This window comes from Pseudocercospora fijiensis (genome assembly GCF_000340215.1).
Source record: "Pseudocercospora fijiensis CIRAD86 unplaced genomic scaffold MYCFIscaffold_2, whole genome shotgun sequence".
Classification (NCBI taxonomy): Eukaryota; Fungi; Ascomycota; class Dothideomycetes; order Mycosphaerellales; family Mycosphaerellaceae; genus Pseudocercospora; species Pseudocercospora fijiensis.
Window position 1 is genome coordinate 761,671 of NW_006921533.1, and position 27,889 is coordinate 789,559.

Sequence of the window (27,889 nt, forward strand, 5' to 3'; positions counted from 1 at the left end):
AAGACTCTGCATGTGACAAAGCCATATCTGAAGTGAGTGCAAGCACTTCGTGGGCTCACTTGCAGCAGCTATTGCCTTTTCAATCTAAGGCAATTCATGCCTGAAGCATTCGCAAAAGTCTTCGATGGTAGTTGAGGTGCTCAGTGACCATGACAAGGCTGCAGATGTACATGGTCTGCGCATCACTAGTCGCCTCTTGAAGGCTGATTTTCAGGTCACAGCCTTGTCACGGAATGGAGAGAAAAGCACGGCCGCATTGGAAACGGCAGGCGCTTGGGCCTGGTGAAGCCGGTTGTTCGTGCTTGTTGGCGATGCGCGGTGGTGGAGGAGCTTCTCCAGGCCCAGCAAGCAAACATTGTACGATCAACGTGTAGGGGGACAAAGTTTGTACGAGACATTATTGATGAGTGAGATACACGATCACCTGATGGACTAGTACACGTACACAGTAGCGGGCAGCGGCTGGGATGCAGCTGGCACAACCCCACGCTAAGAGGAGGCTGAGGAGGCTCTGGGATGGGCACGGCATGGCATGGCATGGCGAACGATGTGAACCTTTCACGCGCCGTCGTCTGCGTCGTCAGTAGCCCGATCATGAAATTGCCAGCAGTTCCGCGGCGGTGCATTCTCGTGTCATTATTCTTTCCTTGCGACAATTTTAGTTGGCGCATTGGGCAGTCCGATGAGTAGGCGTGGTGCGAGCGGCTGGCTGAAGAGGGGCAAGCCCAAGCCCACACCATTCGACGCAACCTCGACGGTCTCGACCACCACCACATCCTCCCCCTGACACACACAACGACTGCACGCTTACCACTGTTGTTTGCCATCATCACCGCAAACTGATCTCCTGGAAAGCGCTCGATCAACCATTGGACGGCGGCCTGCAGGCTTCGCGACACGAGACGGAGGGCTGCTTCGCAAAGAGCACGTGGACATCCCTCGAGGCCGTGTCTGCTTGCTGCGACATACATAAAGCCTCGAGTCCTCGTCGCTGCCTTCCAGACGGCATCATACGCGGAATCCACACACTTCCTCTACCATCCGAACATCCCATAATTCGAGGCCAATGCCCCTGCAATAGCGAGCACCCGAGACAAGCGCACGGCAAGACGGACGGACGGCTGCATGCGCGTGCGCACCCATGAAAGACACGCGAGATGCGGCATCGGGCTCAGACATAGGGCTGGATGGCCAGAAGCCTGCTCTGCAGGTAATCTGTCTTGGCTCCAGCGGTGGGCCGAGCGAGGAGAATGTCTCAGGCTTCTTGGTGCGGTCGTTGGCGAGTGAGTGGTCCAAGAATTCGATGCTGGCCGTCGATGCCGGATCACACCTCGCGCCTATCATACGCATATTGGAACGCGATTTCCCCAGCATAAGTGCCGATCCGAGCAGAAGCGGCGCAAATGGAGGCAATACATCAAATGGTGGAGGCAGACCCGTGCCAGTAAATGGTCGAACTCCCTCTCCTCTAGACGACAATGAGCAGGCCAAACTAGAACCGAAGATACTAAAATCCGGCCCTTTCGCAGGGTTGAAGTTTCCGAATGAGTCCGCGAGGGCGAATGCTTTACATGTTTTGAGGACCTATATTTCGACTTATCTGATCACCCACCCACATCTAGATCACCTTTCTGGTTTTGCCATCAACACGGCTGCATTCGCTGCTACCTCGAAGCCTAAGACACTTGCGGCCTTGCCAAGCACTGTCGATGCGATCAAGACTCACATCTTCAACGACGTGATATGGCCCAATCTAAGCGATGAAGACGGCGGGGTCGGTTTCGTCACATTCCAACGTCTGAAAGAGGGAGGTGATGTCATGGTCGGCGAAGGTGAAGGGAGAGGATATATCGAAGTATGCGATGGTTTGGGTACACGCGCATTCAAAGTATCGCACGGCGTCTGCACCAAAAGCCCACCAAGCCACCGTCACCGAGGTAGCATTGCTGGAATTTCCGACTCGCAGGTCCCGCCGTACAATGGATCGATCCAAGGGACGTCGCAAGATCCTGTTTCTGCAGCGACTATGGGCAGGTCGCTCTCGATATCTGCAATGCAATCGCAGCCTGGAACTCCAGGTGGTACCAGACACAGTTTTCATGGTCAGAGTCATCCCTCACCGCACTTGCACGATTCACCCGACTACGCTTGCGTTGTGGACAGCGCGGCATACTTCTTACGAGACGAGCAAACACAACGCGAGGTTCTGATATTTGGTGATGTCGAGCCTGACTCTCTATCGCTCAGTCCGAGGACACATATCGTCTGGCAAGAGGCTGCGCGAAAGATTGCACAAGGTGTCCTGGGTGGTGTCTTCATCGAATGCAGCTACGACGACAGTCAGGCCGATCCAGTACTATTTGGTCACCTCAACCCCAAGCATCTCATTGCCGAACTGCAGAACCTGGCCAGCATGGTTTCCGACGCGAAAGCAGCGCGTGTTGCAGAGAAAACCGGCAAGAAACGAAAACGATCGGAGCTTGGCTTTGTCTCTGCTGTAAATGGACTGGATCATGCAAAGACATCCCTTCCCGAAAGCGCTCAGAAGCGTAACAAGCATCTAGCGAACACGTCAACACCGGATGACAGACGTCGAAGCAGCGCTCCCGATCATCGCATATCCGAAATATCAAGCACCTCCACTCGAACAAACGCTTCTACATCTCCCTCAATAGATTCCATGAAGCATTACCAATTCCAACCACCCTATAACGACTCGGAGCACATTACGGAACCTGGGACCTCACCACGATCCCTCGCTTTCCCGCGTTCAATCGACGGCATCGACAGCGCGCCTGACGAACTCCCGCTTACCGGCATTCGAATAATCATAATACACATCAAAGATACCCTGAAAGATGGCCCGCACGTGAGCGAAAATATTTTAGCACAGTTGCAAGAGCATGAGGCAGGGCTGCGTGAACAAAGTCTGGGGTTGGGCTGTGAATTCATCATTAGTCAGAGTGGTGAAAGTTATTGGTTCTGAGCAATTTGGGTCGGTGATGCTCTAGCTTTTGGTGCAGAGTAGAGCAGAGTACTGTACTGTACTGTACTCGACGAACGAACGAACACCCGACCGACCGACCGATTTGCTTTTTCGGGGGATCTGCAAGCCTCGAATAAATACCCGGATGGATGGATATATGTTTTTGATGAGGCGTTTAAGCGGCGTGGTATGAGAAGCTTTCAGGTTCCTATTTTTTTTGGAGGGGGGAACGGCATTTTATGGGGACGGGCACATGGGTGAATGGAGAACCATGTGGTTTTTATTATCATCATGATGGGAGGGAAGGGCACGCTCACGCTGACAGGTAATGAAAGGAGTACCGGTGTTTGGCGGCGTTGTGTTGTATACACTGTGGTGTTTGTTGATCATGAGTTGTTGTTTACTTCGCCGAATGTTTGATGCCGGTGTATATATTTTTTTCGAATCTATACATATGACTTTTGATATAGATCGGTCTGCCCGAGTGGTATGAATGAAATGTCCATATCTCGGCTAGAAAAGAAGCTACAAAAAATAAGTCTATGATTGAATGGTGCGCGATTTCGCCTCTCGGGCCATGTTTTTACGTGCTCGGAGTCACAGAGCTGGATCAAGTGAGGTAAGGTGAGGTCAGCTTTTTTTTTATTAATGTTCCACGAATTAGAAAGAAGGCTTGAAGAGTTGTTCGAAGAAAGTGAAACGCCGTCTTTTTTACCCTTGGTGAAGTTAGAGGTATGATGATGATGATGACTTTTGCCCGCCAATGGACTTCTCTTGATGCTTTTCGCTGTATGCCGCCGCTACGAAATGCAAAGCTTGGAGCACGACAGCTATGCAGGTCGAAGTTGCAGGGGAGGTGTTGTAGAGCTCTACTACGAAAAAGTGGCCCGAGGATGGCGCAACGCAGCTGCGGGAATAATGGGGGCGATGGCGACGTCGGATGGCGGGGTATTCTAGATGGTGTACTTTTGTTAGCAATGAAGGTGTGATTATTGATCGTGTGTCCGGGCGGTGAAGAGGCGTGTGGTAGATGTTGTTGATGAAAGGCGAAGATGTTGTTCCGGATGCTCGAAATGCTTGAGTTTTCCTACTGGTACAATACCCACCAGGCCATTGAGTTGATGTACGCATCGAGCTACACCTTGCACCCAAAGCTTCGGAGTTTGCAGCAGCTGTCGATGAGCATGTGATGTGAAGGGCGCGAACGAGGTATTTCACGTGAATACTGGTGAGGAGGTACGTAGGCTGCTGCGATGCTGACTTCAGCGAGTGGTGTTTCAGGCTTGAGGCCGACAGCAAACAACATCATCCTTCAGTAGTGTTAGCAGGCATCTCGATTGGCAAGTCAGGCCTGACCACGCGCAATCCCTGAATGCATGTCGTAGGCTCGGGGGGGGGCGCAGGCGAGCTGTGATTTGCCGAGTTGAGATGCATGGACTCGCCATGGAGGACTCGACGGCTCCCGTCAAGGAACCCAGAATAAGAGCAGAGGCCGATGTTGAGGCAGCTGCGCGTTGCATGAGAACTGTGCAGCGGCCAGGCAGGCAAGGCAATCCTGTGCTGCTTGCCGCCGTCGACGGTCGAGGAAGCGTGCAGCGTCCTATTCTGTTTCAGGACACGGGATACCTCGCAAGCCTAAACTCTGTTTCCTCTCCATCTCTAGCGTGGCATTGATGCATTTTGGTATAATGCAATGCCACGGCAGTGCGGCGATGTGGATGGGATTTTCGTGGATTTTCCATGCTCTGTGTCAGCTGCACCGCGGGAACTGCAGGACATGTCCACCGCGCGCGTTCGTGTGCTGCGCGCGGTGCCGTGCCTGTGCCTGTGCCTGTGCCTGTGCCTGTCCAGGCACAACGGGAGGCTCAGGGCTCAATCGAGCCTAGAGTGCTGCAAGTCGCGAGCCCTTCGGACGACCAGCTCACCCGAGACTACTGATCGCGACATCATCAGTAGTCAGAATGGGGAGGAAGTCGCTAGGTCATAGGAAGGGTGAGAAGTAGTAGTGCAGTGCAGTTCGTGAGAAGATAATGGGCGGATGAGCATCATGCCATATGATATCGTCGATGGGCCAGTCGTGTTCTCAGCACTGTACAGCAGTAGTATCCACACAACCAGAGGCGCGCGAGAGTAGCCCGTGCCTCTCGTGGCTAGTCGGGTCGATCTGGCGTTGGCGTTGGCGTGTTCGTGTCGGCGGATGAGGAGGAGCACAGTGCACAGCAGAGAAGAAGGGTGGTGCCGGTGTGTCACGCCCGCTGGCCTTTTTTTCGCGTGCGATCACCGCCATTGCATCGAACGGCGGCAGCAGCAGCAGCAGCAGCAGCAGCAACAACAACGGAAACTCAGCGACGCGCGAGTGCAGCGGGTGGGCCTCTTTTTCGCGGTCAGCAGCAAGGAATCGTGCGCAGTTCACATTCCGAGACGCTTGAAAGACATCGTGTTGTCTGTGCGTGCGTGTGCTGTGGACAACCCCTTCTCAGCGGCCGGCCTCACTCTCGCACCTCCTTCGACCTCACATCATCCATCTCTACCCCCATTCTCGTCACCCTGCACTGCACTGCGCAGCCTCCGGAATCCACCTTCTTCTCCTTCTTCTTCTTCTTCATCCTAATTGTACATTTTGGAGGCTGCCCGGGTCGCCGCCTTGCCGCTGATGCTGTTCTGAGCCGAGCCTTTCGTCCTCTGGACGCCGCTTTCCGCCACGCTCGTGTCCGTGCCTGTTGCTTCGCTTCTCATCATACACAAGGTACGTCGAACACAGCGCTCCTTCTCTCCGCCGGACCTGCCTGGCCTGCGACCGCGCCGCCAGCCTCTCACACCGCACCGCACGCTCGCGAGCCCGTCGACCTCTGCGACATGTCTTGACCACCCGCCCGCCTGTCCGTGCCTCCTCCACAGCCGCCAAAGTAATAGGGGCCTATCCTCCGACAACCACCTCCGTCCGCCCTCCATCCACGCTCCTTACCGCGACCACCGCTGCCCACGAGCCATCTCCACCGCTCGCATATCATCCACTGCACCCAATACACACCCATACTGACTGCTGGCCGGCTCAGAACATATAATTACCCCTTCGCCAAGCCTTTTCCTGCTCCCATTCCATTGATTCATCTGCACCCATCAGCTGCCTCGAAGAGCCTTCAACCACGGCAGACCCGATGGCTGAGGTACTCTCGCCGCCTACGACACCCTCCAGCACCATCACCATGTTGCACAACCGCCCCTCCTCCTCCGCCGACGCCTTCAACTCCTCCTCACAACAGTATCCGCAGACTTCACCACGCCTCGGCCAACAGCCTGCCCGCGGCATGTACAATGCACAAAACGCTGGCTTCAGGAGCACTACCACTGCTCCTGTGCAGCCGTATGCCTTCCAGAGCACACCAAATCTGCGGCAGGAGACGCGGAGTGTCTCCAACCCATCCCCACACGGAGCCATTGGCAGTCAGCGACATGCTCATACCCAATCTCAGCAGTCTGCGTCCACTTCCTCGACAGCATCGTCCGACGCCTCTACCGTGCCCTCAGCAAAGGACGATTCTGTCATAGGCTCGCGGAATAGCTCTCTGATCAATCTGTCCGCCAGCATGCCAGATTTGTCTCTGACCAACTTCGACCAGCCTACCAAACCATCGCCGAATCGATATCGTCGACCGGAAGCCAAGAAGGCTGAATCTGGAAACACGACCCCTAAAGCCACAACGCCCACCACATCTGCGGCGCCATCTGGGTCAGGCATGGCCAGTGTCGGTCATCTGCTCCAGCAAGTACCTGTTCCACAGCGTCAGGGAAGTTTGGATGATATGGCAGTGAAGACTGGCACATCCGAGTCCGCCAAGCGATATAGACGCCGCAGCGCGAACAACATTGATACTGCTGCGTTGCAAGCAACAACTGGTGCACAGAGGCCTTCTTCCAGCGCTGGCGCTACTTCTGCACCCACGACTATCAGGCCCGTGTCTTTCCATTCGCGCTCGGGCAGTGACGAAAGCCGCTCTTCGCAGAGGAAAGCTGAGCAACCTGAAAACGTTAAGCCGACTGGCCTCCGACCGGTCAATGTGCCTCCGCGTACATCTTCGGAAGCACACAAGGCAGCCGACCGGCGCAGCAAAGCACCTTCACCTTTGTCCAAGGAAACGGAGCAAGAAACCACACCTGCCAGCTCACCGCAAAAGCCTAAGACATATGCTGCGGCCGCCCAAGCCGCCGTATACGCACCATCTCCTGCGGCGCAGCAGCTTGCCGCGGTGTCCGATAAGGACCTCAATAAAGGCATGAAGTCACGGTTACGTCGCGCCTTCTCCTTTGGCAGTGCTCAAGAGCTTCGGAGAAGTGCCGCGGAGAACAACAATGCAATACACGATGCTGCTGCTCAACACGCACAGCACACCAGGGAACAGCATCAGCAACAGATTGATGATGAGCTTGATGCCGAACAACAGGCAATTGCTAGACAGCAAGAGGCGGCGGGACTTGGAAACAGCATTTATGCTAACACTGCGGTGGCCTTGGCTGGCTCGACCGACAACATATCCATTTCCTCTACCGCCTCCTCTGCCTCCATGATGTTGAGAAAGATGGGCCGCGGGGCCAAGAAAGGTGCTAGGAGCATCAAGGGACTATTCCGCCCCAAGTCGGTCATTGGTGTGCCTGCTGCAGACGGTCCGATTTCACAGGGCAATGCGACCGTCTCACCTAGTGTGGGAGGCGTGTCAATGGTCACTGTGGAAGCAGAAAGACAAAAGGTGAATGTCGACGCACACCCCGCGGACAAGCATGGGGTGACTGGCTTCCCGAAGTTGGAGCGCAACTCCATCGATGCAGCTAACAATGCTGGATTGGGCCTGCCTCAAGCACGAGGTTCTGCCGACCGTTCAGATTCACTCTCTCGTCGAAGCATTGTGGGCAGTGATAAAGACCGCGCGGAAGTTCTCGCGGCTGTAAAGAAGGGTATTCTCAAGCGAACTGGCACATCGTCGCCCAGTGGTTCGCCAGTCATCCGTCCCAATGACGCTGCAAGTGTGCCAACAATCTCTGAGAGCCCAGCATCAAGCATGCCCAGCACTCCAAAGGACGGCCAGAGCAGGACCGAGTCCATGAAGAATGCCACGAATGGTGACTATTTCAGCCCTCGACTGGTGTCAATGGCGAAGAGCATGCCGAATACTCCTAACGGGAGTGGTCGAGGCATTAGCTTTAGTCCACGGATCCAATTCCACGACGTATGGTCGAGCACCGAGTATGACCGCCGAGGCGAGATCGCCACTTGCAACCGCCTCACGCCAATGCTCGCACAACAAATCAAAGAGGAGCTCAACACTTTCAAAATGGTACGTCCCAACTTTGTGACCGACGCTCGCTGCTGGCCGGAAGCTAATCATGATTGCAGGAAATGGAAGTGCACGAAATGAGCAAGCCTCACACACACTTTTTCTAACGACATGACCCAAAAGTTGGCGGACACGAAGTACGAAACGCACTTATGGAGCGATATCACAGCCTCTTCATCTGCACGCCGCACGGTGCATATTTCCTTTTCTGGAACTCGGCCCGGAAGTGATAGGATATCATCTAATCTTTTTTCGACATGGGAAGCAATTGGGAGATCATTCGCGAGGGCGTCCTGGGCACCGTTTCAAGAGCGGCTTGTGGTGTGTGTGCAGAATACGGCGTTCTTCTTGAGCGGGGACATTGGTTCTTACTGTCTTGCTACTTGGGTTGAGGTCTTCTTTGACACTTTGTTTATTGTCTCCTCTGGATTAGCGACTGCATTTGCTTGCACTACACCAGACCAATGGAGGAAGCAGTGGTGAGGAAGAAGAAGAAATTCAGAAACATCGCCATTTTCAACCTTTGGTCACATCTCCACACCATATGTTTCTCTCCCTCGCTTTCGAGGTTATCACTATTCGATACCAGGACGACCGTCAGTATGAGAGGGCTTTGGGCTGCACCCCTGGCCTGGCGGAAAACTCTGCTGGCAGCGGCTGCGGGTTGGAATTCCAAGGACCAACCAACCATTGTTGTTGTTGATGGTACACTTTGATTGACTAGATGAAGGGAAGGGTCAAGATGAATGGCATGGACATGGCACATCGTTTCGATGGGTCTCTCCAATGAAGGGATTGTTTATGTTGTGTATATTCAATGGAATGCCAGACGGAAAGTACTAGAGGTTTTTTTTTTGGGCTTCAACATCACATCGTGCTACGCAACGCAACGCAATATAGATTACTGACAGCCCTGCGCATTCTTTTTTGAAACGCTGGATTGCGTGGTGCGAGGGACCCGGTGGTTTGGTTTGGTTCGGACTGGACTGTACCGTTTAGATGGGATGGGTTTGTGCTACCTGCCTGGGCTGCGCTCTAGTGTTGTGCTTCCACGGTGGTTATAAAATAGGGTCAGTGTCCACCGATAAACCCGCTACGTACGTACGAGTGGACATACGGAGGGTCTTATCAGATTAGGCATAGCCGCCAAGAATACCACGATATCCTGCCAGCCGCAAGGGATAGCCGTAGGGTTGGACCAGATCTGCTAGGAATACCAGCAGTATTAACTTGCGATATACCGTGGACGTAACAGCCTCGGATTGCCTCCACGGTGATCACCGTGGTTGTAAGGTTATGGACATTGTGCGTGGATGAGGCGGCACATCTCTACTGCGCTCGAATTTCTTTACGAGGTTGGATTTTTGCGTGCGTGTCTCGGGCAATGCAATTCGGTGGATATTTTCTCCTTCAGAGGCAGTGCAGTCTTTCTGGATAATTCAATGCATGATGCTTTGCATGAGTCACGTGATTGGCGTCGCGTGAGGTGAGGTGAGGTGAGGTCCCCAAGTGCCGCGGCATTTCTTTCTTTCTTCTCGCCACTCACCTCGCATGATCGCGCATCATGAATCTGCTTTATTTGTAGCTGGTGGCAATGGTTCGAAACGACTTCACCTCATCTCACATCACATTTTTGGAGAGATCCTCATAAGGAGGAATTAATTCTGGTTCTGGTTCTGGAACTGCGAGATTGAAAGGCCCCGCACCGACATAGTGCGAGACAAAACGCCATCAAAATCAAAATCAAACATCCTCTCCTCCCAGGATTGTATATCTGTATCACATTTCTCCGAATCTCGAATCTTTTCTGGTTTTGTATATATATATATATGCCATGGCCGCAATCCTGTTAGTCTTCGGAGCAGTTATGCTTAAAGAGAAAGTCGAGAAGAGTAAAGCTGCGAAGCGAGAGAAGAAGGCTTTGGATGAGTTGAGGTATAGGGATTTGGTTGAGGAGACGGAGAGGAGACTTAGTCGGGTTGAGAGTGGGGGGCAAAATTTCGGACTTCAACAACATTCGGGTACGGAGAGTGATGATGATGATGGGTTGGAGTCTGAGAATCCTACTTCGCCAGTTCATGAAGTCGGATCACCTCGATCAGATTTTGGATTTCAGGGAAGACGAGCCACAGCTACGGAGCTTGGAGATGAAGATTTTGGTGTTGTGAGTGAGGAGGCGAGGAAGAAGAAGCAGAAGAAGAGATTCGGTTTTCTGAGAAGAGGGCGGTGATGAGTAAATCTTGTCTTATTCATCTTTCGAAGCTTGACGAGAATATGCGGACACATTGAAGATTTTCTTGAAGTGCAGATGATTGTTTTAAGAGCTTGGACTGTACCTTATCAGCATGACCATGGTCATTCTGACTTGGGGATTTTACGAATTTGGTGTCAGATCCGAGGGAGGTGACAAGCCGACAGCAGTGGGAATTTGGGATGGGGGCACGAAATTATGATATAATGAAGTATTGACTGCATCATGAGCGACGAGAGAAAAGAAGACGTGTATGGCTTGGCTGTTGATACGATCTCAACCACCACATCTACGGAACGGAGACTGGTACGTCCCAAAAGTCCATGCCGACTAGCATGTGAATAAAATCTCAAGTCAAATCGATTTCTATAGGTAAAGATCAGGTGCTGCTCGCTCGTAAAGTTGGAGACTCCCTCGTTGCGTACATGAATTGCTCTGCTTGGCAGAAATCGTCTACTTGCAGGTCAAGGTGAATCCGTGAATAGCAAAGCAGCGGAAAATTCGGCGAACGCCTGGCCTGGCCACTGTGTGAACGATCAAGCCATTGGACATATACAGTGCAAATTCAATGCTCGGCGGTAGCACGTACATATCCTGTCGCTAGTACGACTGCTCTCGCCTAGCTCAAGCCTACTTCGGACTGAGATTCGCCTCCTTGACACTCTATGCGCAGTCTGGATTATTTTGGCTAGGTACGTGAGAGCTGAACCGTCTGCCTCGCACATTGCTATACTGGTATCCGACATCTCATCTGCGGCACTGTATCAGAGCTTGGGCAGAGCACCTGAATGCGTCTAAACCCGGCGCCCTCCAGCCGCTGTCGAAGCAGAAGCATATCCTCTGCTATGAACCTTTCCCCATCGCAGGGTTCCTTTCATCCAGCTATGCCAGAGAGTTTTCCAGCCTTCCATGACTGTAAGACGAGGCCTAGATAGGTAGGCACGGATGCTTGAAGCATCAATCTTATGCTATTGGAGCCTTCGGAAGATCGTACCACGTTTCTAGCAACGATGCTCCAATCCGATGTAGTAAGTCACCCGAGCAACATTCTGATGTGCACCACGTCAAAGAATTTCTAAGTCCTGGGAGTTGCAGACAACTCTGACTCTAGAGCCAGTACCTCTTCCTGTAACTACATCTGCTATCTTAGAAAACGGTTCAGTCGGCAAAGCTGAGATGATGTGTAGATGAGCTACATACCCTGTACTTGAAACGAAGCCTTCGTGTTGCAGGTTAAGGCTCTGCGACTCAGCGTCGTTACCAGCGTCAATACGAGGAAGCACGTATTCTTTGGCTTCTGACGAGGCCATTACACATGATAAAGTCGATTTCGAGCGCGAGTCTTGTTTTTCAGAAGGAGGTGTCTTGAATGAAGCAGTCTGAACTCGAATTTTGGAAACCAGGGCTTCGCTTGCGGCTGACCCAGTGGGAGGATTATTGCGCAAGACGCTACAAAAACGGCAGCGGAATGCCAAAAGTAGTCATGGTAAAGTATTTGACAGTCACTCGTCTTCGTTGATCTCGCTGTGCTTCTCCATGTGTCTCTAGGAAAGTAGCGAAGAATGCACTCCTGCTCATAGGGTCGTCAATCTTTCTCAGTCGGTCCGCTGCCCATTTTGTAGAAGTTTCGTCGAAGCTTTCAATCCCGTACAAGAATAAAGGCCTTAGATATCCGGCCCTGATCGTCCGTTCTTGCGATATACTACACTCGTCGTCAATAACGGCGCGGATGCTCGCCATCGCATCCCTGGCTCTCGCTGTTGGAAATGGTGGATCACCAAGGGTGCGTCCGAGAGCAATTATCTCAGCAAAGTATGTGGCCAAGTAGACTCCAACAAGAGAGCCTAACGAAAGCAACCCCGGTTGATACAATCGCCCACGAAATTCTGATGGCCTCAGCTGGAGCAAGTTCGGCCTACCATCCCACAACCTTCTCGTCTGGTCACTCAGTCCTTCGGCGATGGTATTAGCCTCTGCTTGATCTTCGGAAGTGATTCGTGATCGTCGGTAATGTGTTATATCTGCGACTTGGCTTGATATCTTCTGAAGAGCTAGATAGAAGGTGAAACTGGGACCGCCGAGCATGTCGAATGTAACCCTGTCGGGATATGTCCCATGATCTGATTGGGACAGACCGGGAGCTTCACTAATGTGATGATGGAGGAGTTTGATCATTGATTCTGGCAGAAGGCTAGGGCTTCCACTCCGCTTGGCGGCGGTGTCCAAGAGCTGTAGCCAAGCAGTGAGCTGGGTAGAAAGGACGGGTCTCTCATTTTTCCCTAACCAAGCTTCCAGCCTGGTCACAAAGTGTTCGTCAGCTCCAGTGAATGTGGATGTGTCCTCATTCGGCATTGTAATAATGCACAGGCAAAGTAGGAAGGCCACTTCCAATACAAGATCAAATGAACTTCCGTCATCGCGCACTAGAGCCTTACACTCAGTCAGAGCATATTCATACATTGACATAGCGGGAGTCATAGGCAATCGAAATGCCTGTGCCCTATGTAATGCTTGAACGGCCAGTAATGCTGAAGCAATCGGCGAGTGCTCTTCGGCCGCAGGTACCACGATCTCCTTGAATCTCTGCCAGTTCACAGGGTCAAATGGTGTAATGAATGGGCAGGCGACAGCAGTAAGGAAGTAAGAGTAGGACTGGCGTGAGGGTGCTTTGGAAACTGGAGAGCAGTCCATGGCTAAAGTCAGATAAATGATCTGGGAAGTCGCAAAGAGTCGGTCCGCAACCTGGAGAATTGGTCCACCAACACCTGTGTGAAATGTTGCACTCCCATCGTTTTGCGCACTCGGACCACTGCCCAACAAATCAATCTGCTGCACAGCGGAACCAACAGTCTCTGGTGCCTGCGAATTGTGTACTGATCTTGTCCCATCCTGGGAAACCGAGTGCGAAATATCAAGTGATGTACCGCTTGCAGCGCCTAGTGAAGCATTCGAAATGTCTAAGCTTGATGTGTTATGCTGTGGAGGTTCGTCACGCCTTGAATCGTCGTTGCTGTTGGGCAAGGCCCGCGTGCTGTTGCGCGGTGATCCATAGATACATCTGGCGTTTCGCCTACTGCAATTCCGACATGGGATATGTTCGTCACATTTAATTTTTCTGGCTCTGCATACAAGACAACCCGTGCGGACGCGTAACATGAGCTCGTGTAAGTAGGGAGAGTGCGTCCCCAGGCGTGGCACTCATGGTCCACTCGTCGTCAGCTCATACGTTGTGGAAGTTTACACATCTAACCCGGCATAATGGGATCTTAGGAAATGCATGGTATGGATCATGGTTGGTGATGTGCTGAAGATTGGAGAGGAAGGAGAGGATGAAGTTCTGTCTATAGGTCTAGCCAATTGGACCCTGGTTCTGTTCAGCATTGCCGAGATGCCAAGACACACGTGCTGCACACTGGACAAACACCGGACAAATACTAATTTTAAAATCACCGCTGAACCTCGCACTTCACTCCTCCTCAGTCCGGGGTTTCTCGCGAGCTGCCCTCACGATCCTGACCATCTGGTCGACATCATCGCTGATGATGTGATCTAAGAGACCCTCGCCAATCCACTCTACCACTCTGGCTTCAACATCTTCGCCGTACGACTTCAAGTCTCGCAGCTTCTCAGGACGTGGAACATGGAGAAACACTGCGAAGCCAGCGGCGTGTAGCTGGTGCGCCTCGCCACTGGGGAAGTGTTGGATCTCAAGATTCATAGCATCCAACTCTGCCTCCTTAGCCAGCGCGGCGGGATCAATGAAACGAGAATGAGTCAATCCAACAGTCGGGATTTCTGGAAAGGCCTTCTTGAGTGCTCTGAGCTGTACAAAGTCAAAAGACGAGAACTGCAGCAGATCGGCACATCGCAGTCTATCAATCAGTGCTCTCAGCTTGAGGAAGAGAAAGTCGTTCTGATCATATATTTTCAACTCCAGCTGGTAGATAATCCCAAGCTCGCGTGCGAGATTTAGCGCTTCTTCAAGCGTGGGAATGCGTTCACCAGCGAATTCTTTGCTGAACCAGCTTCCAGCGTCGAGTTCAGCAATCTCTCGATATGTTAAGCTGCGGACCAGTCCACGGCCATTCGTTGTGCGGTCGACCGTCTCATCGTGGATTAGAATCAACTCTTGATCAAGGGTCACCGCGAGATCTGTCTCGCACGTAACTCCGCTCCCGGCAATTTCGTGGGCTCTTCGAAATGCAGCCAGTGTATTCTCTGGAGCTCCGGCGCTGTGGCCTCGATGACCTGCGACTCTGGCCATCTGTGGATCGACTCTGAGTGGATTCATCTTCGGTCTTCCTCTTCACTTTCTCCTGGGAGGAAATTGTGACAGTCCAGACCAATTTTCTAGCTTGAATGACAAAATGGTGTTGAAATAGGTGACCACTCCGAAGTTCCCTGTTTCTATCGAGATTTTGTACGAGTTTCAGTCTTCCCTTATTGCCCGTCGAGCACTATCAAATGCCGCGAATTTCGCTGCTACAGATGTTAGAGCGTTGTTCATGTAAGTGGACCTTCTCGGCTAAAGTGGGTCTTGCCCCTTGCTGAAGCCCTGTATACTACCGCAGCGAGCGCAGGCTGCAGTTTACGAAGAATGTAGGTACTATAACCTCTAAGGGGCTAAAAGCTCCTCCCGAGAAGGTAGTAAGAAAAGTACGTAATAAGACAGATCTTGCCTCTATTCTACTCTACACTTATTATATATCCGATATAACTTGTAAGTAAATAGTAGAAAGGTTATAGGTTACCCTCGGTACCGAAGTATAACCTGCCCTCCGTAGCCTAATAACCTGCGTAAGTATATAGAATCTCGGCAAAAGTAGAGGCATCTCGTAAAGAGAGTTATATCTAGCTTGCCGGTCGGCTATAGACTACAGTCGGTACAATCTATTAAGTTGTTTACAATAGCCGCGTATGTTAATGCGTGCTCGTAGCGTTATTAAATAATACTATTAGTCGTAACTCCTTACTAGCATTAAAACTTAGAGAGTGTGTATATGTAGCTAGCTATTACGTATATAATACCTAAGGCTGTAACTATGCATACTTTATCTTTAGGCTTTCTATAGATTAGCCCTCTTCTAAATATATTATAGTTTATATTAAGTAGTTATAAGCCCCCTGCGTTTCTAACGCGTATAACACGTTTAATACGTATTCTAATAGTTACTCCGACTACTACGTAGCTAGCACTCGTTACTAATAATTACGCCGATACTAATATCGTCGCCGCCGCCCTCGAGTGTTCTAGTAGGTGCTAGTCCGACTCGAGTTACTACTATAATCTTAGTATTAGCTGTCCGCTACACAATATAGGCGCGCCTATCGGCGGCCTCTCGAGATAAGTCTATAGTCTCTTTCTATATTATCGCTATCGCTGTTAGCAATAGCTTCCCCTACTACCGCTAACGCTTATATAAGCAATATTCCTAAGCTAAAGAATAAGGAGAATTATCTAGTATAGGCCTACGCCGCTAAGGGTGCCCTTAAAGGTATATAGGTATAGCGCTATATCTAGGGGACCCGCCTAAAGCCTAAAGTTAAGCTGTTATCTACTAAAACATAGGAGCAATTTGAAGACCGCTAAGATAAATAGGAGGCAAAGGACTAGTTAGCGCGTACGTAGATATTCGCTAACTGTATATCGGAGATTTAGTAGTCGTTACTTAGACTCGACACCTCCTAGGTAGTATAGAGTTATCTATATAAGAAGTATACTAGTAAAGGTGGGTCTACTGAATTTATGCTCTTCTAGGACTATATTACCCTTCGCTACGATAGCAAGGACGTTAAGAAGTTCTATAACGAATATAAGAAGAAGCTCGGTGCCTTAAAGGACACTAAATTAGCTATTAGTTAATACTAGGCTGTCTATATGTTTATTATACAAATCGCACCGTTCTACGAGGCTTTCGCATAGATACGACGTAAGTAGATGCGCGCCTTAGAATACACTATTAACGATAGCACCCTTAACAACATTATTAGCGCGTTGCTTAATAAGAATGTAGCCTAATTGAACTAGGCCTAATATAATAGTTTCTTCGGTCTCTAGCGCTAGCAACTACAAAGCAATAGCAATAGTAATAGTCGAGGTAACTCGAACCGTAGCGGTCGTAGTAGCCGCGGAAACAATAATAATAATAGTAACGGTCGAGGCCGCGGTAGAAGCAACTAGAATAGTTATTAGTCTAACCGTAAGAAGTGCGCCTATTATTAGGGATCGCATCTATCTAATCGTTGCTATAATAAGTACTTTTATCTAAAGGAGGAAGACCGACTACGCTGTAAGCAGCAGAAGGCTAAGAAGAAGGGGGTATAGTAGTAGTAGTAGTAGCGTAGACTGTCTATATAGCAACAATAGCAACCCTAGCCTAGTACGCAAGGCCTATTTGCTAAGAATATACTACCCTTATTCTATAACAATCTACGTCCGGATTTAGCACCTAGTTTAGGCGGCAACTACGCCTTTAATACAATTACTATTAGTAATACGGCATCTATAGCGCCTACTGCAGCGACTCGTACTACTAACTAGGTTATAGACTCTAGTACTAGCATGTATATAGTTAACGACCCTGCCCTGCTTCTTAAGTATAAAGGCTGTTACATTCCTATTCGGTTTAGTAGCAATACGAAGCACGCAACAATAGTAGGCGTTACTTAGATAGAGGTAGTTAATAAGTATAGTATTAGCAATATAAAGTTGTTAGAGACACTATATATACTAGGTCTAGCAGCTAACCTCCTGTCTACTAAGAAGCTAGCCGATAAGGGCTGTTTCTATCGGAATAACAAGCGTATACTATTTACTGTTGTTAACGGCTCTAAGGTTACTATTGCTTAGATATACTGAAAGAATAGTCTCCCCTATCTACATATACTAACCTCTAGTCCTAATAGCTAGGTTGTTACGCTTCTATCGAAGAAGGGGGTACTAATAGGTACGATAGAAGAATAGCATCTACGATATAGCTATATTTATTACCGCAAGCTATTGCGAATAGAAGCTAAGGGTTAGATTGTTATTACTAGCAATAAGAATAAGAGTAACTTCCGAAACTGTATCGCTTGTCGTATAGTAACGTTATATAAGGAATACAACCGACTACTACGACTACGACTATCTACTATTTACTATATTGTCTATATAGATGTAGTTACTATTACCAACCCTAGTCTACTATAAGAACGCTACTTCACGTTGTTTATATGCGCTAAATTAGCCTATCGATACGAATATGCTAGCTTACTAAAGTTAGGGGCTATAGTAGCTATTAAGGATTATCGTATATACGTCCGTATACAAACTAGCTATTCGATCCTAATCTACCGCCTCGATAGAGGGGGTAAATATAGCGGAAATCAGCTATTAAGCTAGGCTCGTAATTAGGGCATTGTACTATAGGTTATAGTACCTCATTCTTCTACTTAGAATAGCCTAGCTAAGGTTAGCAACTATATCGTATATACGACCGCTCGGAAGATAATGCTCTATACGAATTTGCTAAAGGCCCTATAGCCGTATACAGTTACTACTGCTATATAGGTCCTTAATATCACTCCTAGAACCTTAGAAGGTCTTAGCCCCTATACTATTATAGCTAGGGAGCTTAATTAGTCTCGAAAGCAGCTACGCCTTTAACATCTTCGTACCTATAGCTATACTGCTATTGCATATAATTACGGAGTTGCTCGTAGAAAGAAGATAGATAGCAGAGGCCTTATTAGCAAGCTAGTCGGCTATGCTAAGGACTTAGTAGACTTAGGAAAATACATAATTTACCTTCCTAACTAGTATAAGGTTATTCTATTAAAGGATGTCTAATTCATTAAGACAGCTAGTAAGCTATTGCTTTTAGAGGGCATGAATCCATACGCTAATCCTAACGACCTAGCTAAGAACGAGTTTGTTATACTCGAGTCTATTATACCGGCTCTGTTTAATTCTATAAGTAACGAGGCACCGCTACCTTAGGAAGCTGCTAGTATTGTTTAGCACATTCTAGCTTAATAGGAAGATGCTCTAGAAGAACTAGCTTAGGAGGTAGCTAATAAAGTCGCTAATCTATTGCCGCTCGAGGATGACCTGCCGACTATTTAACCTCTAAGTAATAAAGATAGCTTCTAGTTAGCCGAGGAAGAACTAGCGTACGATCCTTACGCTAAGAAAGGCGAGCTAGGCTAGTTGCCTAAGTTTAAGCGACCTGCTAAGGCTGTTAGTAGTCGTTCTATACGCAAGATACGAAGTAATAAGAGCGCTCGTAAACTGCTATATAGTTATCTAGCCGATATAGGCGCTCTCTGTCGCAAAGAGCGCCGCACCCTTACTAACATACCGATAGCCTATATAAAGGGCTTTATAGCCGCCTGCTATATTGCTAAATAGAAGCCTAACGATACTATTCTAATTCCGAAGAGCTTTAAGGCCGCTAAGGAATTACAATACTAGCTACAATAGAAGGAGGCCTATAAGGCTGAATACAAGTTATTAATAGACAACTATATATAGGTATATATTTCTCGACTAGAAGTACCTAGAGGTCGCAAGGTTGTCCGTAGCCGATAGGTGTTTACTATTAAGCGTAACGCTAATAGCAAGGTAAGCTAGTTTAAGGCTCGATAGGTTGTCCGTAGCTTTACTTAGGTTAAGGGATAGGACTATAATAAGACCTATGTAGCTGTCGCTAAGCCGTCTACGCTACGAGTACTGTTTAGCTTAATCGCCTATTACGACCTAGAGGCTAAGCAATATAATATCCTAACGGCCTTCCTTAATACGCTTATCGGTAATAAGTATAAGATCTATATCGAGTAGCTATATAGCTTTGAAGACCGTAGTAGCAAGACTATAGTTTGTCTGTTACTAAAGGCACTATATAGTCTAAAGCAGTTACTAATACTATAGTACGAAGAGCTTCGAAAGTATCTAAAGAGCCTAGACTTCGTGCCGATAGTAGCTAATATATGCGTGTTTAAACACATTGTTAGCGGCTCTATTATTGTTATCTACGTAGATAATATAATTATTATTGCCTACACTTTATTAGCACTAGAAGCTATTGCTTAGTTACTAAAGGACCGCTTTAATATATAAGAACTAGGCGACCTTTACTACTATCTTAGCATGCGGATTATTCGCGACCGCAACTAGCGCACTATTTGCGTCGTTTAAGATGCCTATTTAAATAGACTTAGTAAGAAGTATAGCATATAGGGCCGTATAGCACCGGCTACACTAATAGCACCTCGATACGTTAAGACATCGATTTAGCGTACACCTAAGGGCTACACTGCTAGCGCTGCCTTTAAGACTTAGTATTAGGAAGGTATTAGTAAAGCACTTTAGCTAGCAATAATTACTCGACCTAATGCTTGCTATACTATAGGCCTATTATTACGATATATTTCTAACCCGACTAAGGAACACTATACCGCACTTCTTTAGCTTATTAAGTACCTAGTTAGCACTCTAAGCCGTAGTATGTGTTTCTAAGGTACGCAGAATAACACGGGCGAGAGGGTAGCGAGGTAGGTATTACGTAATTAGATTGTCAAAATGTCTGTAACGATCGAAGGAAGCGTAAAAGCTACGCTTCTATCTAGTCCGCGGTGCCTTAGGCAGCCTCGATAGCTAGCACTATAACACATCCCCTCGTCTAAACCTCGTCTTTACCGGAAGACGTATACTAATGTCTATAATTATATTCGATATTATGTCCGTTTCCTAAGATTACGCGTAGTCGCCGTAGCGATAGCGTAGTTACTAAACTCCTTCTAATATAATACAATCGCAGCTACGTTTGCTCGGATCTAGGGCATCTACCGTAGTCGAATCGAGAAGGTATATAAAGCGCTATAACTACTAGACGCGAAAGTATCGGCTAGTATAGATAAACTTTATCTAGTAGGGCGCGAAAGCATCGGCCTATATTATATATATAGGGGTAATCTTCTGTTATACTAGGGGACTAGGCGAGGACTGCTAGAGCGGTTGTATCTGTCTCCTTTAGTAGGTTAGTCGGCGTCTTATCTAACGACGAGGCCTTCTATACCTTCTTCGGATAACTATCCTTTAGGCGGTTTGTACCTATATGTTAGGACCAAAGAGGTTATACGTAATTAGTATGTAACTAGGCTCGAGTAAAGCTAGGGTCTTAATGCCTTAGGCAGGGCTTAGCGCTTAGCGTTAGGCTAACTAGCCTGCCTTCCTCCCTCTCCTCTTAGATCTCTATCGAATACTACTCGTACCTACTACTACCCTATCTACCTACTAACATACCCTTCTTATATAGTATTCGATCCACCCTTTAAGGGCAGCAGCTAGATAGTCCTTATTTCAAGCTTCTAGCGGTATAGCTACGAATAAGACTAATCTAACTATATTGCGCTCAAAGAACGGGACCTATACGTACTATTCTATCGAAGCAACCGTACTAATTATTAAGCAAGGCCTTCTATACGGCCTATTATACTAAGTCAATCTGCCGCCCCTTATAATAGCCGGTTTATTACGAAACAACAACCGTGCTGCCGCTAGTAGCGCTAGCAACGACAACGCTAGTAGTATAGTGCCTACTAAAGCACCTACTAAAGAGCCTACTACTAAAGTGCCTCCTACCGAAGAGCCTACTACAGGACCTATTAAAGAAGAACCTATAATTCTAGGTAACGACCTAGAATTGCCTATCGACGACATTCTTAATAACATTATTAACCGTCGATATAGCTAACTAGCCTTTAGTCCCTAGCTAGTAGCGAGACTTTAAGAAGCTACCTAAAACAGGCTTACTGCCTTGCGTTAAGAACAACAGCTAAAGGATAATCTTCTCGAGATTCGCCGCCTCTAGGAATCTCTAACAACTACTGCTAAGCTAATAGTAGGACCTTCTTTACTACCTGTCTAAAAGAAGGATACTAAGCTTAAGGACTATACCGTATTTAACGGCTCTAGTCGCAAGCAATACAATAATTATATACGCGATTGTAAGCTTAACTAACGAAATGCACCGAGGGCTCTTCTAGATAACTATTTACTAGTTGTCTACGCTATACAGTACATTAATAGCGACCTAAAGCGCATATAGGATAACCATTTCGACTCCCTTAATAACTAGACTGCTGTTTAGTAGCAGACCTATAAAACTATTATACTAGATACCCTTAGAAACCCTATACTAAGGCAACAATATGCTTAGGACCTATATCTTCGAGCTAAATAGAAGACTAATTAATCGGCTCGCTTATTTAAAGCCTATTTGAAAACCCTTAAAGACGACCTTCCGCCTAAGACTAATTCTATATAGATCTCCGAGATACGCCTAAAACTTAGATAGGAGCTTATCCTCGAATTGGACCGTCGCCGTATGTTCGAACAAGCTAATCTAATATGCATTCAATTTATAGTCGAAGTGGAAACAGCCGAACGAGCTATTTAGCTCTAACAACGACTAGAATTAAGGATCCGACTAACTAGTACTAACCGTAGCAACTGTAGTAGCCGCGGAGGAAACTAAGGTTCCTACTAGGACAACAATACTAATAGTAGGAACAGTAATAATAACCGTAGAAGAGGCCGTAGCCGGCGGCTATATAGAGGAGGCCGCGATAGGGGCCGTAGAAGGGGCTCGTATCCCTACAATGCTAACCGCTCTACTAACAATAATAATAGCTACGGCAGTCTACTAACCGGATTGAAGTGCTTCAATTGTAATAGCACTAGCTATCTACTAGGCTAATACGACAAACCTAAGGACTAGGCCCGAATTGACCGTGCTTCCGCTAAGTATAGGAAACACCTTTTAGCCGCTAATGCTACCCTAGTCGGCTCTTTCAATTAGTCGAAAAAAGAGTAAGCGCCGTACTAACTATTAGCCTTATACGGCGTAAGACTATCGACATTGTGCTAGCTATAACACGCTCCTACCTTGTATAGGACACGAAGGGCACTACCTATTAAACTAAGGTTATACTAGATCTAGGAAATTCAGTTAGTGCCCTTATTAGCTATCGCCTAGCTAAGCAATTAGACCTTCGACAACTGCCGAAGACTAACCTGCCAACCCTTGCCTAGTTTAATAACGCTCGGCACTTAACCTATAGAGCCTACTATGTTCCTATAGCTCTAAAGGACGACCTCGGAAATAAACGCCTACTAGACTTTACTGCCTACGTAGTAGATATAGACAACCTATATAGGGGAGCTACTATTGTTATTAGCAACCCTGTTCTTAAGTACTACGCTATAGCTATAGACCTAGGCCTCTAGAAGTAGCGATTTAGAATCGCTAGGAAAGAGGACATTAAATATATTAATGTTAGCGAGTGTCCTAATAATATTAGGGTCCTATTTATTAGCAACCTAATACTAGCCTCCGCCTTAGCTAATCCGACTACCGACCTGCTCGGTAATAACGATAAGCCTATACCCCCTAATAGTATAGACCCTAATTAGCTTGCTCGTATACTAGAGCCTATTCGAGAGACCTATATTAATATATTCAAACATTACCTAGCATCGACATTGCCTATATTTAAGGAGACGGATTATAAGATTAATATTATAGAGGGCAAGGAGGTTCCTTTTAGGCCCCTCTACAACCTTAGTAAACGAGAGCTTGCTATATTGCGTAAGTACCTAGAGGAAAACCTAGCTAATAGTCGAATTCGGTATAGTAATAGCCCTGCTAGTGCACCTATCCTATTCGTACTAAAGAAGGATAGTGGTCTACGCCTATATATCGACTATCGCGGGCTTAATGCTGTTACTATTAAAGACCGCTATCTACTCCCCCTTATTAATAAGACCCTCGATCGCCTTTCTAGGGCTTACTACTATACTATACTAGACATTAAGGATGCGTACTATCGTATCCGCATTCGTAAGGGTAACGAATAGAAAACAGCCTTCTATACTCGCTATAGCTATTTCGAATACTTAGTTATGCTATTTGGCCTAGCTAATGCCCCTACAATATTCTAGTCCTATATTAATCGAGCCCTATTAGGCCTATTAGATTACCTCTGTATAGTTTACCTAGATAACATCCTAGTTTATATATACTTACCTAACATTGCGGAGTACTAGGCTATAGTCCGTAAGGTCCTCGACCGCCTACGAGCCTATAGACTATATTGCAAGCCTTCTAAATGTACCTTTGCTGCTAAGGAGGTAGCCTTCCTCGGTTTCATCGTATTAACTAATAGTATTAAGGCTAATCCGGATCGAATTAAAACAATTACTAAATAGCCTGTTCCTACGTCTATTAAGGAGCTTTAATCGTTCCTCGGCTTCGCTAATTTCTACCGCCGTTTTATTAAGGGCTATTCGAGGTATATAATGCTATTAACTAAGCTTACTAAGACTAAGGCAAACCCTTCTAGAGAGTTTAGGTAGACTAATAAAATATAAGCCGCTTTTAACGGTCTAAAGAAACGATTTACTAAAGTCCCCTTATTGCACTATTTCGTGCTAAGCAAGCAGATCCGAATTAAGACTAACGCTTTATAGTTCGCTATATCGGCTATTATATTACAGCAATCAGATAATAACTATTACTAGCACCTAATTGCCTTCTTTTTACGAAAGATAATCGATGTAGAACGTCGATATAAGACCTACGAGCAAGAGCTCTTAGCAATCGTAGAAGCCTTTAAGCATTAGCGCTACTATCTTAATAGTACTTAGCATACAATTTAGGTCTATATAGACTATAACAACCTCCGTAGCATTACTAAGGTTACTAGGGTTATAGGTCGACAGGCTAGATAGGCCGTCTACCTCGCCGGGTTTGATTTTAATATATTATACTAGCTAGGCGTAAGTAACCCTACCGATAGCCTATCGAGGCGACCTAATTACGACAGCGAGACCTAATACATTAATTCTTTGTTTCTAACCCTGTAGCATAAGATTGCTATAGCCCGTATTGTTAATAAGCAAGCGTAGGATAAGCGGACTTCTAGACCCCGCGGCGATAATAAATACTATAGCGGAGTTGTCGTTCTTCTAGTATACGTTAAAAGAAAGGACGTAGATCGCTCGAGCTATAATAACTCGATTAAAGACATTACTATCTATAGTAATAGCCTATATAGCGACAGCACTGTAGAAGAGGTTGCAGTAGTTCCGGCTGCTAGTGCTATTAGATATATATAATGCGTACCTCGTTCGATAGCGAGGGTGCTATTAAATAACCTTGCAAATAGGGATAGTTAATCGTTTATAGATAAGCTATTGCATGCTTAGCAGAGGGACGCCTTTGCTATCGAGCGCATTAATAAGCTTGTAAGTAGACGGGCGACTCGATCTAGTAAGAGTAATAACTAGTCGATCGACGACAAAGGTTACTTAAAGTTTAAGGGCAGATACTATATCCCCGCTAAACAATCGATTAGACAAGAGCTTTTAAAGAGGCACTATAATAGTAAGCTCGCTAGTTACTATAGCATAGAGAGGTCGCACGAGTTACTATCGCGCATATACTACTAGCTAAATAGTAAGCGGTATATAAAGGAGTATATACAGACCTGTATAGTATGCTAGCGAGTTAAAGCACTAAAGTACTTACTATTTAGCGAGTTGTCTTTACTCCCTGTTCTAAAGAAGCCTTTTACAGAGCTTATAATAGACTTTATTATAGGTCTTCCCCCTACTAAGCGAAGAGGAAGCAAAGACGTCTTTAACGCTATACTAGTTATTATAGACCGATTTACTAAGGGTGCTCGCTACATTCCTACTCGCAAGGATTAGACTGCTATTAATATAGCAGAGGCGCTATAGACTAACATCTTCTATACCTATTAGGGAACCCCTAAGGGGATAGTCTCCGATAGGGGCTCGACATTTATATCGCACTACTAGAGCGAAATATGCCTATAGCTAAGACTAAAGCATCGGCTATTAACAGCCTTCTATCTATAGACTAACGGTCAAACAGAGAGGCAGAATGCTACCCTATAGCAGTACCTACGCAGTTACATTAACGAGAATCCTAAGGATTAGGTCAATCTCCTATAGCCTATAGAATTCGTGTATAATAACAGTATACACTTATTAACTAAGGTTTCACTATATATAGCTATAATAGGTTAAAACGCCGCGTTGCTACAAGATCTATTTACCTCGCTCGAGGCCGAGCGTAAGGAAAGGGAAGCGCGTTAAGTACTAGAGACACTAGCGGCAATAGAACGTGTCTAGAAGATGCGAGAAATCTATACTAAGATAGCTAAGAAGTTGACAAAGGCTTAAGAATACTAAAAGGCCTACTACGATAAGCGTTATATACTAATAATCTTTAAACAAGGCGATATAGTTATACTTAGCACTAAGAACCTCCGCATCCGCAAACACCTATCGCCTAATAGTAAAACAAGGCCCAAGCTCGCACTAAGATACATTAGCCTATTTCGCATCCGAGAACCGAAAGGCAATAGCTAGGCCTACTAGTTATAGCTTCTACCTTATTACACTATCTATAATACCTTCTATATCTCCCTCCTTAAACTATACTACTAGCGCGAAGGCGATAAAGCACCTACTAAATCCGAGGACATACTAGCTAATAGCGAAGAGCTATAGTCTATAGAACGTATCCTATAGCATTAGACTAGGAAAGGCAAGAAGGAGTACCTACTAAGATAGCAAGGCTATTTACCTAAATAGGACTCGTAGGAAGCTAAAGCCTCTTTTAAAGACATAACTAAGTTGTTAGATAAGTATTAGACTAGTATAAAGAACAAGAAGAAGGCTAAGGGCCTATAATGTCGCCTAGGAATAATGCTACCCTCGGGGTACTATTAGCTAACTAATTAGGGACAAGCAAGTATTAGCAATAAAGGACAATAAGACTATACTAGGCGCGCTACGACGCGTCAATCAATTAATCGTATGCTCTTTTAAGGACTCTATCTCTTTACCGACGCGCCCTACATGTCCCCCTCTTGTTCCTTTATTCTATTAGGGCCTCGAGACCTAGGCGATCGGCAAGGACGGCGCGGCCGGCGTAGCTATATTAGTAACGGTGTTGCCGAGTTATTGTTAGTTAAAGAAGGAAACTAGAAGAAGGTAAAGTTAGCGCTAAGGCAACTAGCGCCGCTATTATTAATATTACTTGCTATTATCGCTACGCCTATAGACACAACCTTACCTATACTACGAGCCTAAGGCATCTTTAATTAAAACTTTAATTAAAAGCTTTAAGCCTATTAAAGGTTTAATTAAAACTTTAAGGCTAAGTTAAAACTTTAACTAAGTTAAAGGATTAAGCGACTAATAGACTAACTAAGGGCAAAAACTATAGAGCTAAGCTAGCCGGGGTCGATCTTGTAGATAATAGGTTACTCCTCGATCTTTCTAACCCTTTAAGCGAGGCGAACCTCTACTACTGTACTTATAATAGCCTTTACCTATAGAAACTAGAAGAACTAAGTTTTTTAAAAAGATAAGATAAGATTAATACTTAAAGGCTGCCAAACCTAGCTAATTAGGGCTAGCGAAACTACGAACAATAAGAACAATAACCCTCGGAAGCGGACAAACCCTCGGAAGCGGACATTGCTAGGTCTTTTAGAGTAGACGCAAAGAACTCGGAACGATATCACTTAGAACGGAGGTAGGGCTATAATACCTCGTATATCTACCTATTATAGTAGGAAAGACGCGCTCGTATTGTAATTAGTCGAAGGTCCCTAATTCTTCTAGTTATATATCACTTTATTATATACAAGGATAGCGCAGTTAGAGTTAGACATTGTATTATGTTAGAGGTGAGGTTTGATATAGTTATATAATCGGTGATTACGTATTCAATTTAGCGCGGACTAAGAAGCTTACTAGACCTACTAAGTTAGTAGCGATAGAGGTTGAGAATAGAATATAAACCGGCTACGAGGGCGCGGCCTTTAGAAGGGAAGCGTATATTAGGACTAAAGAGGTTATACGTAATTAGCATATAACTAGGCTCGAGTAAAGCTAGGGTCTTAATGCCTTAGGCAGGGCTTAGCGCTTAGCGTTAGGCTAACTAGCCTACCTTCCTCCCTCTCCTCTTAGATCTCTATCGAATACTACTCGTACCTACTACTACCCTATCTACCTACTAATATACCCTTCTTACACTATATAGCTTAGCAGCCTTAGGGTTCCTATAATAGAAGTCTGCTACTACTTCTACTATATCGCGTATAATCTCTTCCTCTTTATACTCCTATAGTTTATTATCTCTAACCTACTTAACCTTATAATACAACTGCTGCTTATTGCTAAGCCTCTTAAGCTTCCGCCCTTTACGATAGCTGTCTACAATTTCCTCTACTTCCTAC

The 27,889-nt window shown here is 46.6% G+C and overlaps 4 protein-coding genes across 4 annotated transcripts; 3 read left to right on the plus strand and 1 right to left on the minus strand.

Annotated features, from left to right (window-relative positions):
- The first annotated feature begins 847 nt into the window (after nucleotides 1-847).
- MYCFIDRAFT_213841 (uncharacterized protein) lies at nucleotides 848-3,450 on the plus strand. Its single transcript, XM_007924823.1, has one exon. It carries the CDS (start codon nucleotides 1,142-1,144, stop codon nucleotides 2,984-2,986), a length of 1,845 nt encoding a protein of 614 aa, XP_007923014.1. The 5' UTR covers nucleotides 848-1,141; the 3' UTR covers nucleotides 2,987-3,450.
- A 2,085-nt stretch (nucleotides 3,451-5,535) lies between these two features.
- Nucleotides 5,536-9,149, plus strand: MYCFIDRAFT_88777 (uncharacterized protein). Its single transcript, XM_007924824.1, has 3 exons — nucleotides 5,536-5,732; nucleotides 6,043-8,316; nucleotides 8,376-9,149. Exons 2-3 carry the CDS (start codon nucleotides 6,145-6,147, stop codon nucleotides 8,421-8,423), a joined length of 2,220 nt encoding a protein of 739 aa, XP_007923015.1. The 5' UTR covers nucleotides 5,536-5,732; nucleotides 6,043-6,144; the 3' UTR covers nucleotides 8,424-9,149.
- On the plus strand, nucleotides 7,959-9,154 carry MYCFIDRAFT_210219 (uncharacterized protein). Its single transcript, XM_007924825.1, has 2 exons — nucleotides 7,959-8,316; nucleotides 8,376-9,154. The coding sequence occupies exon 2, from the start codon at nucleotides 8,428-8,430 to the stop codon at nucleotides 8,797-8,799; it is 372 nt and encodes a 123-aa protein (XP_007923016.1). The 5' UTR covers nucleotides 7,959-8,316; nucleotides 8,376-8,427; the 3' UTR covers nucleotides 8,800-9,154.
- Nucleotides 9,155-14,033: 4,879 nt separating this feature from the next.
- MYCFIDRAFT_83466 (uncharacterized protein) lies at nucleotides 14,034-14,858 on the minus strand (the record flags this gene model as incomplete). Its single annotated transcript, XM_007924694.1, has 1 exon — nucleotides 14,034-14,858. The coding sequence occupies one exon, from the start codon at nucleotides 14,856-14,858 to the stop codon at nucleotides 14,034-14,036; it is 825 nt and encodes a 274-aa protein (XP_007922885.1).
- Nucleotides 14,859-27,889: the final 13,031 nt, after the last annotated feature.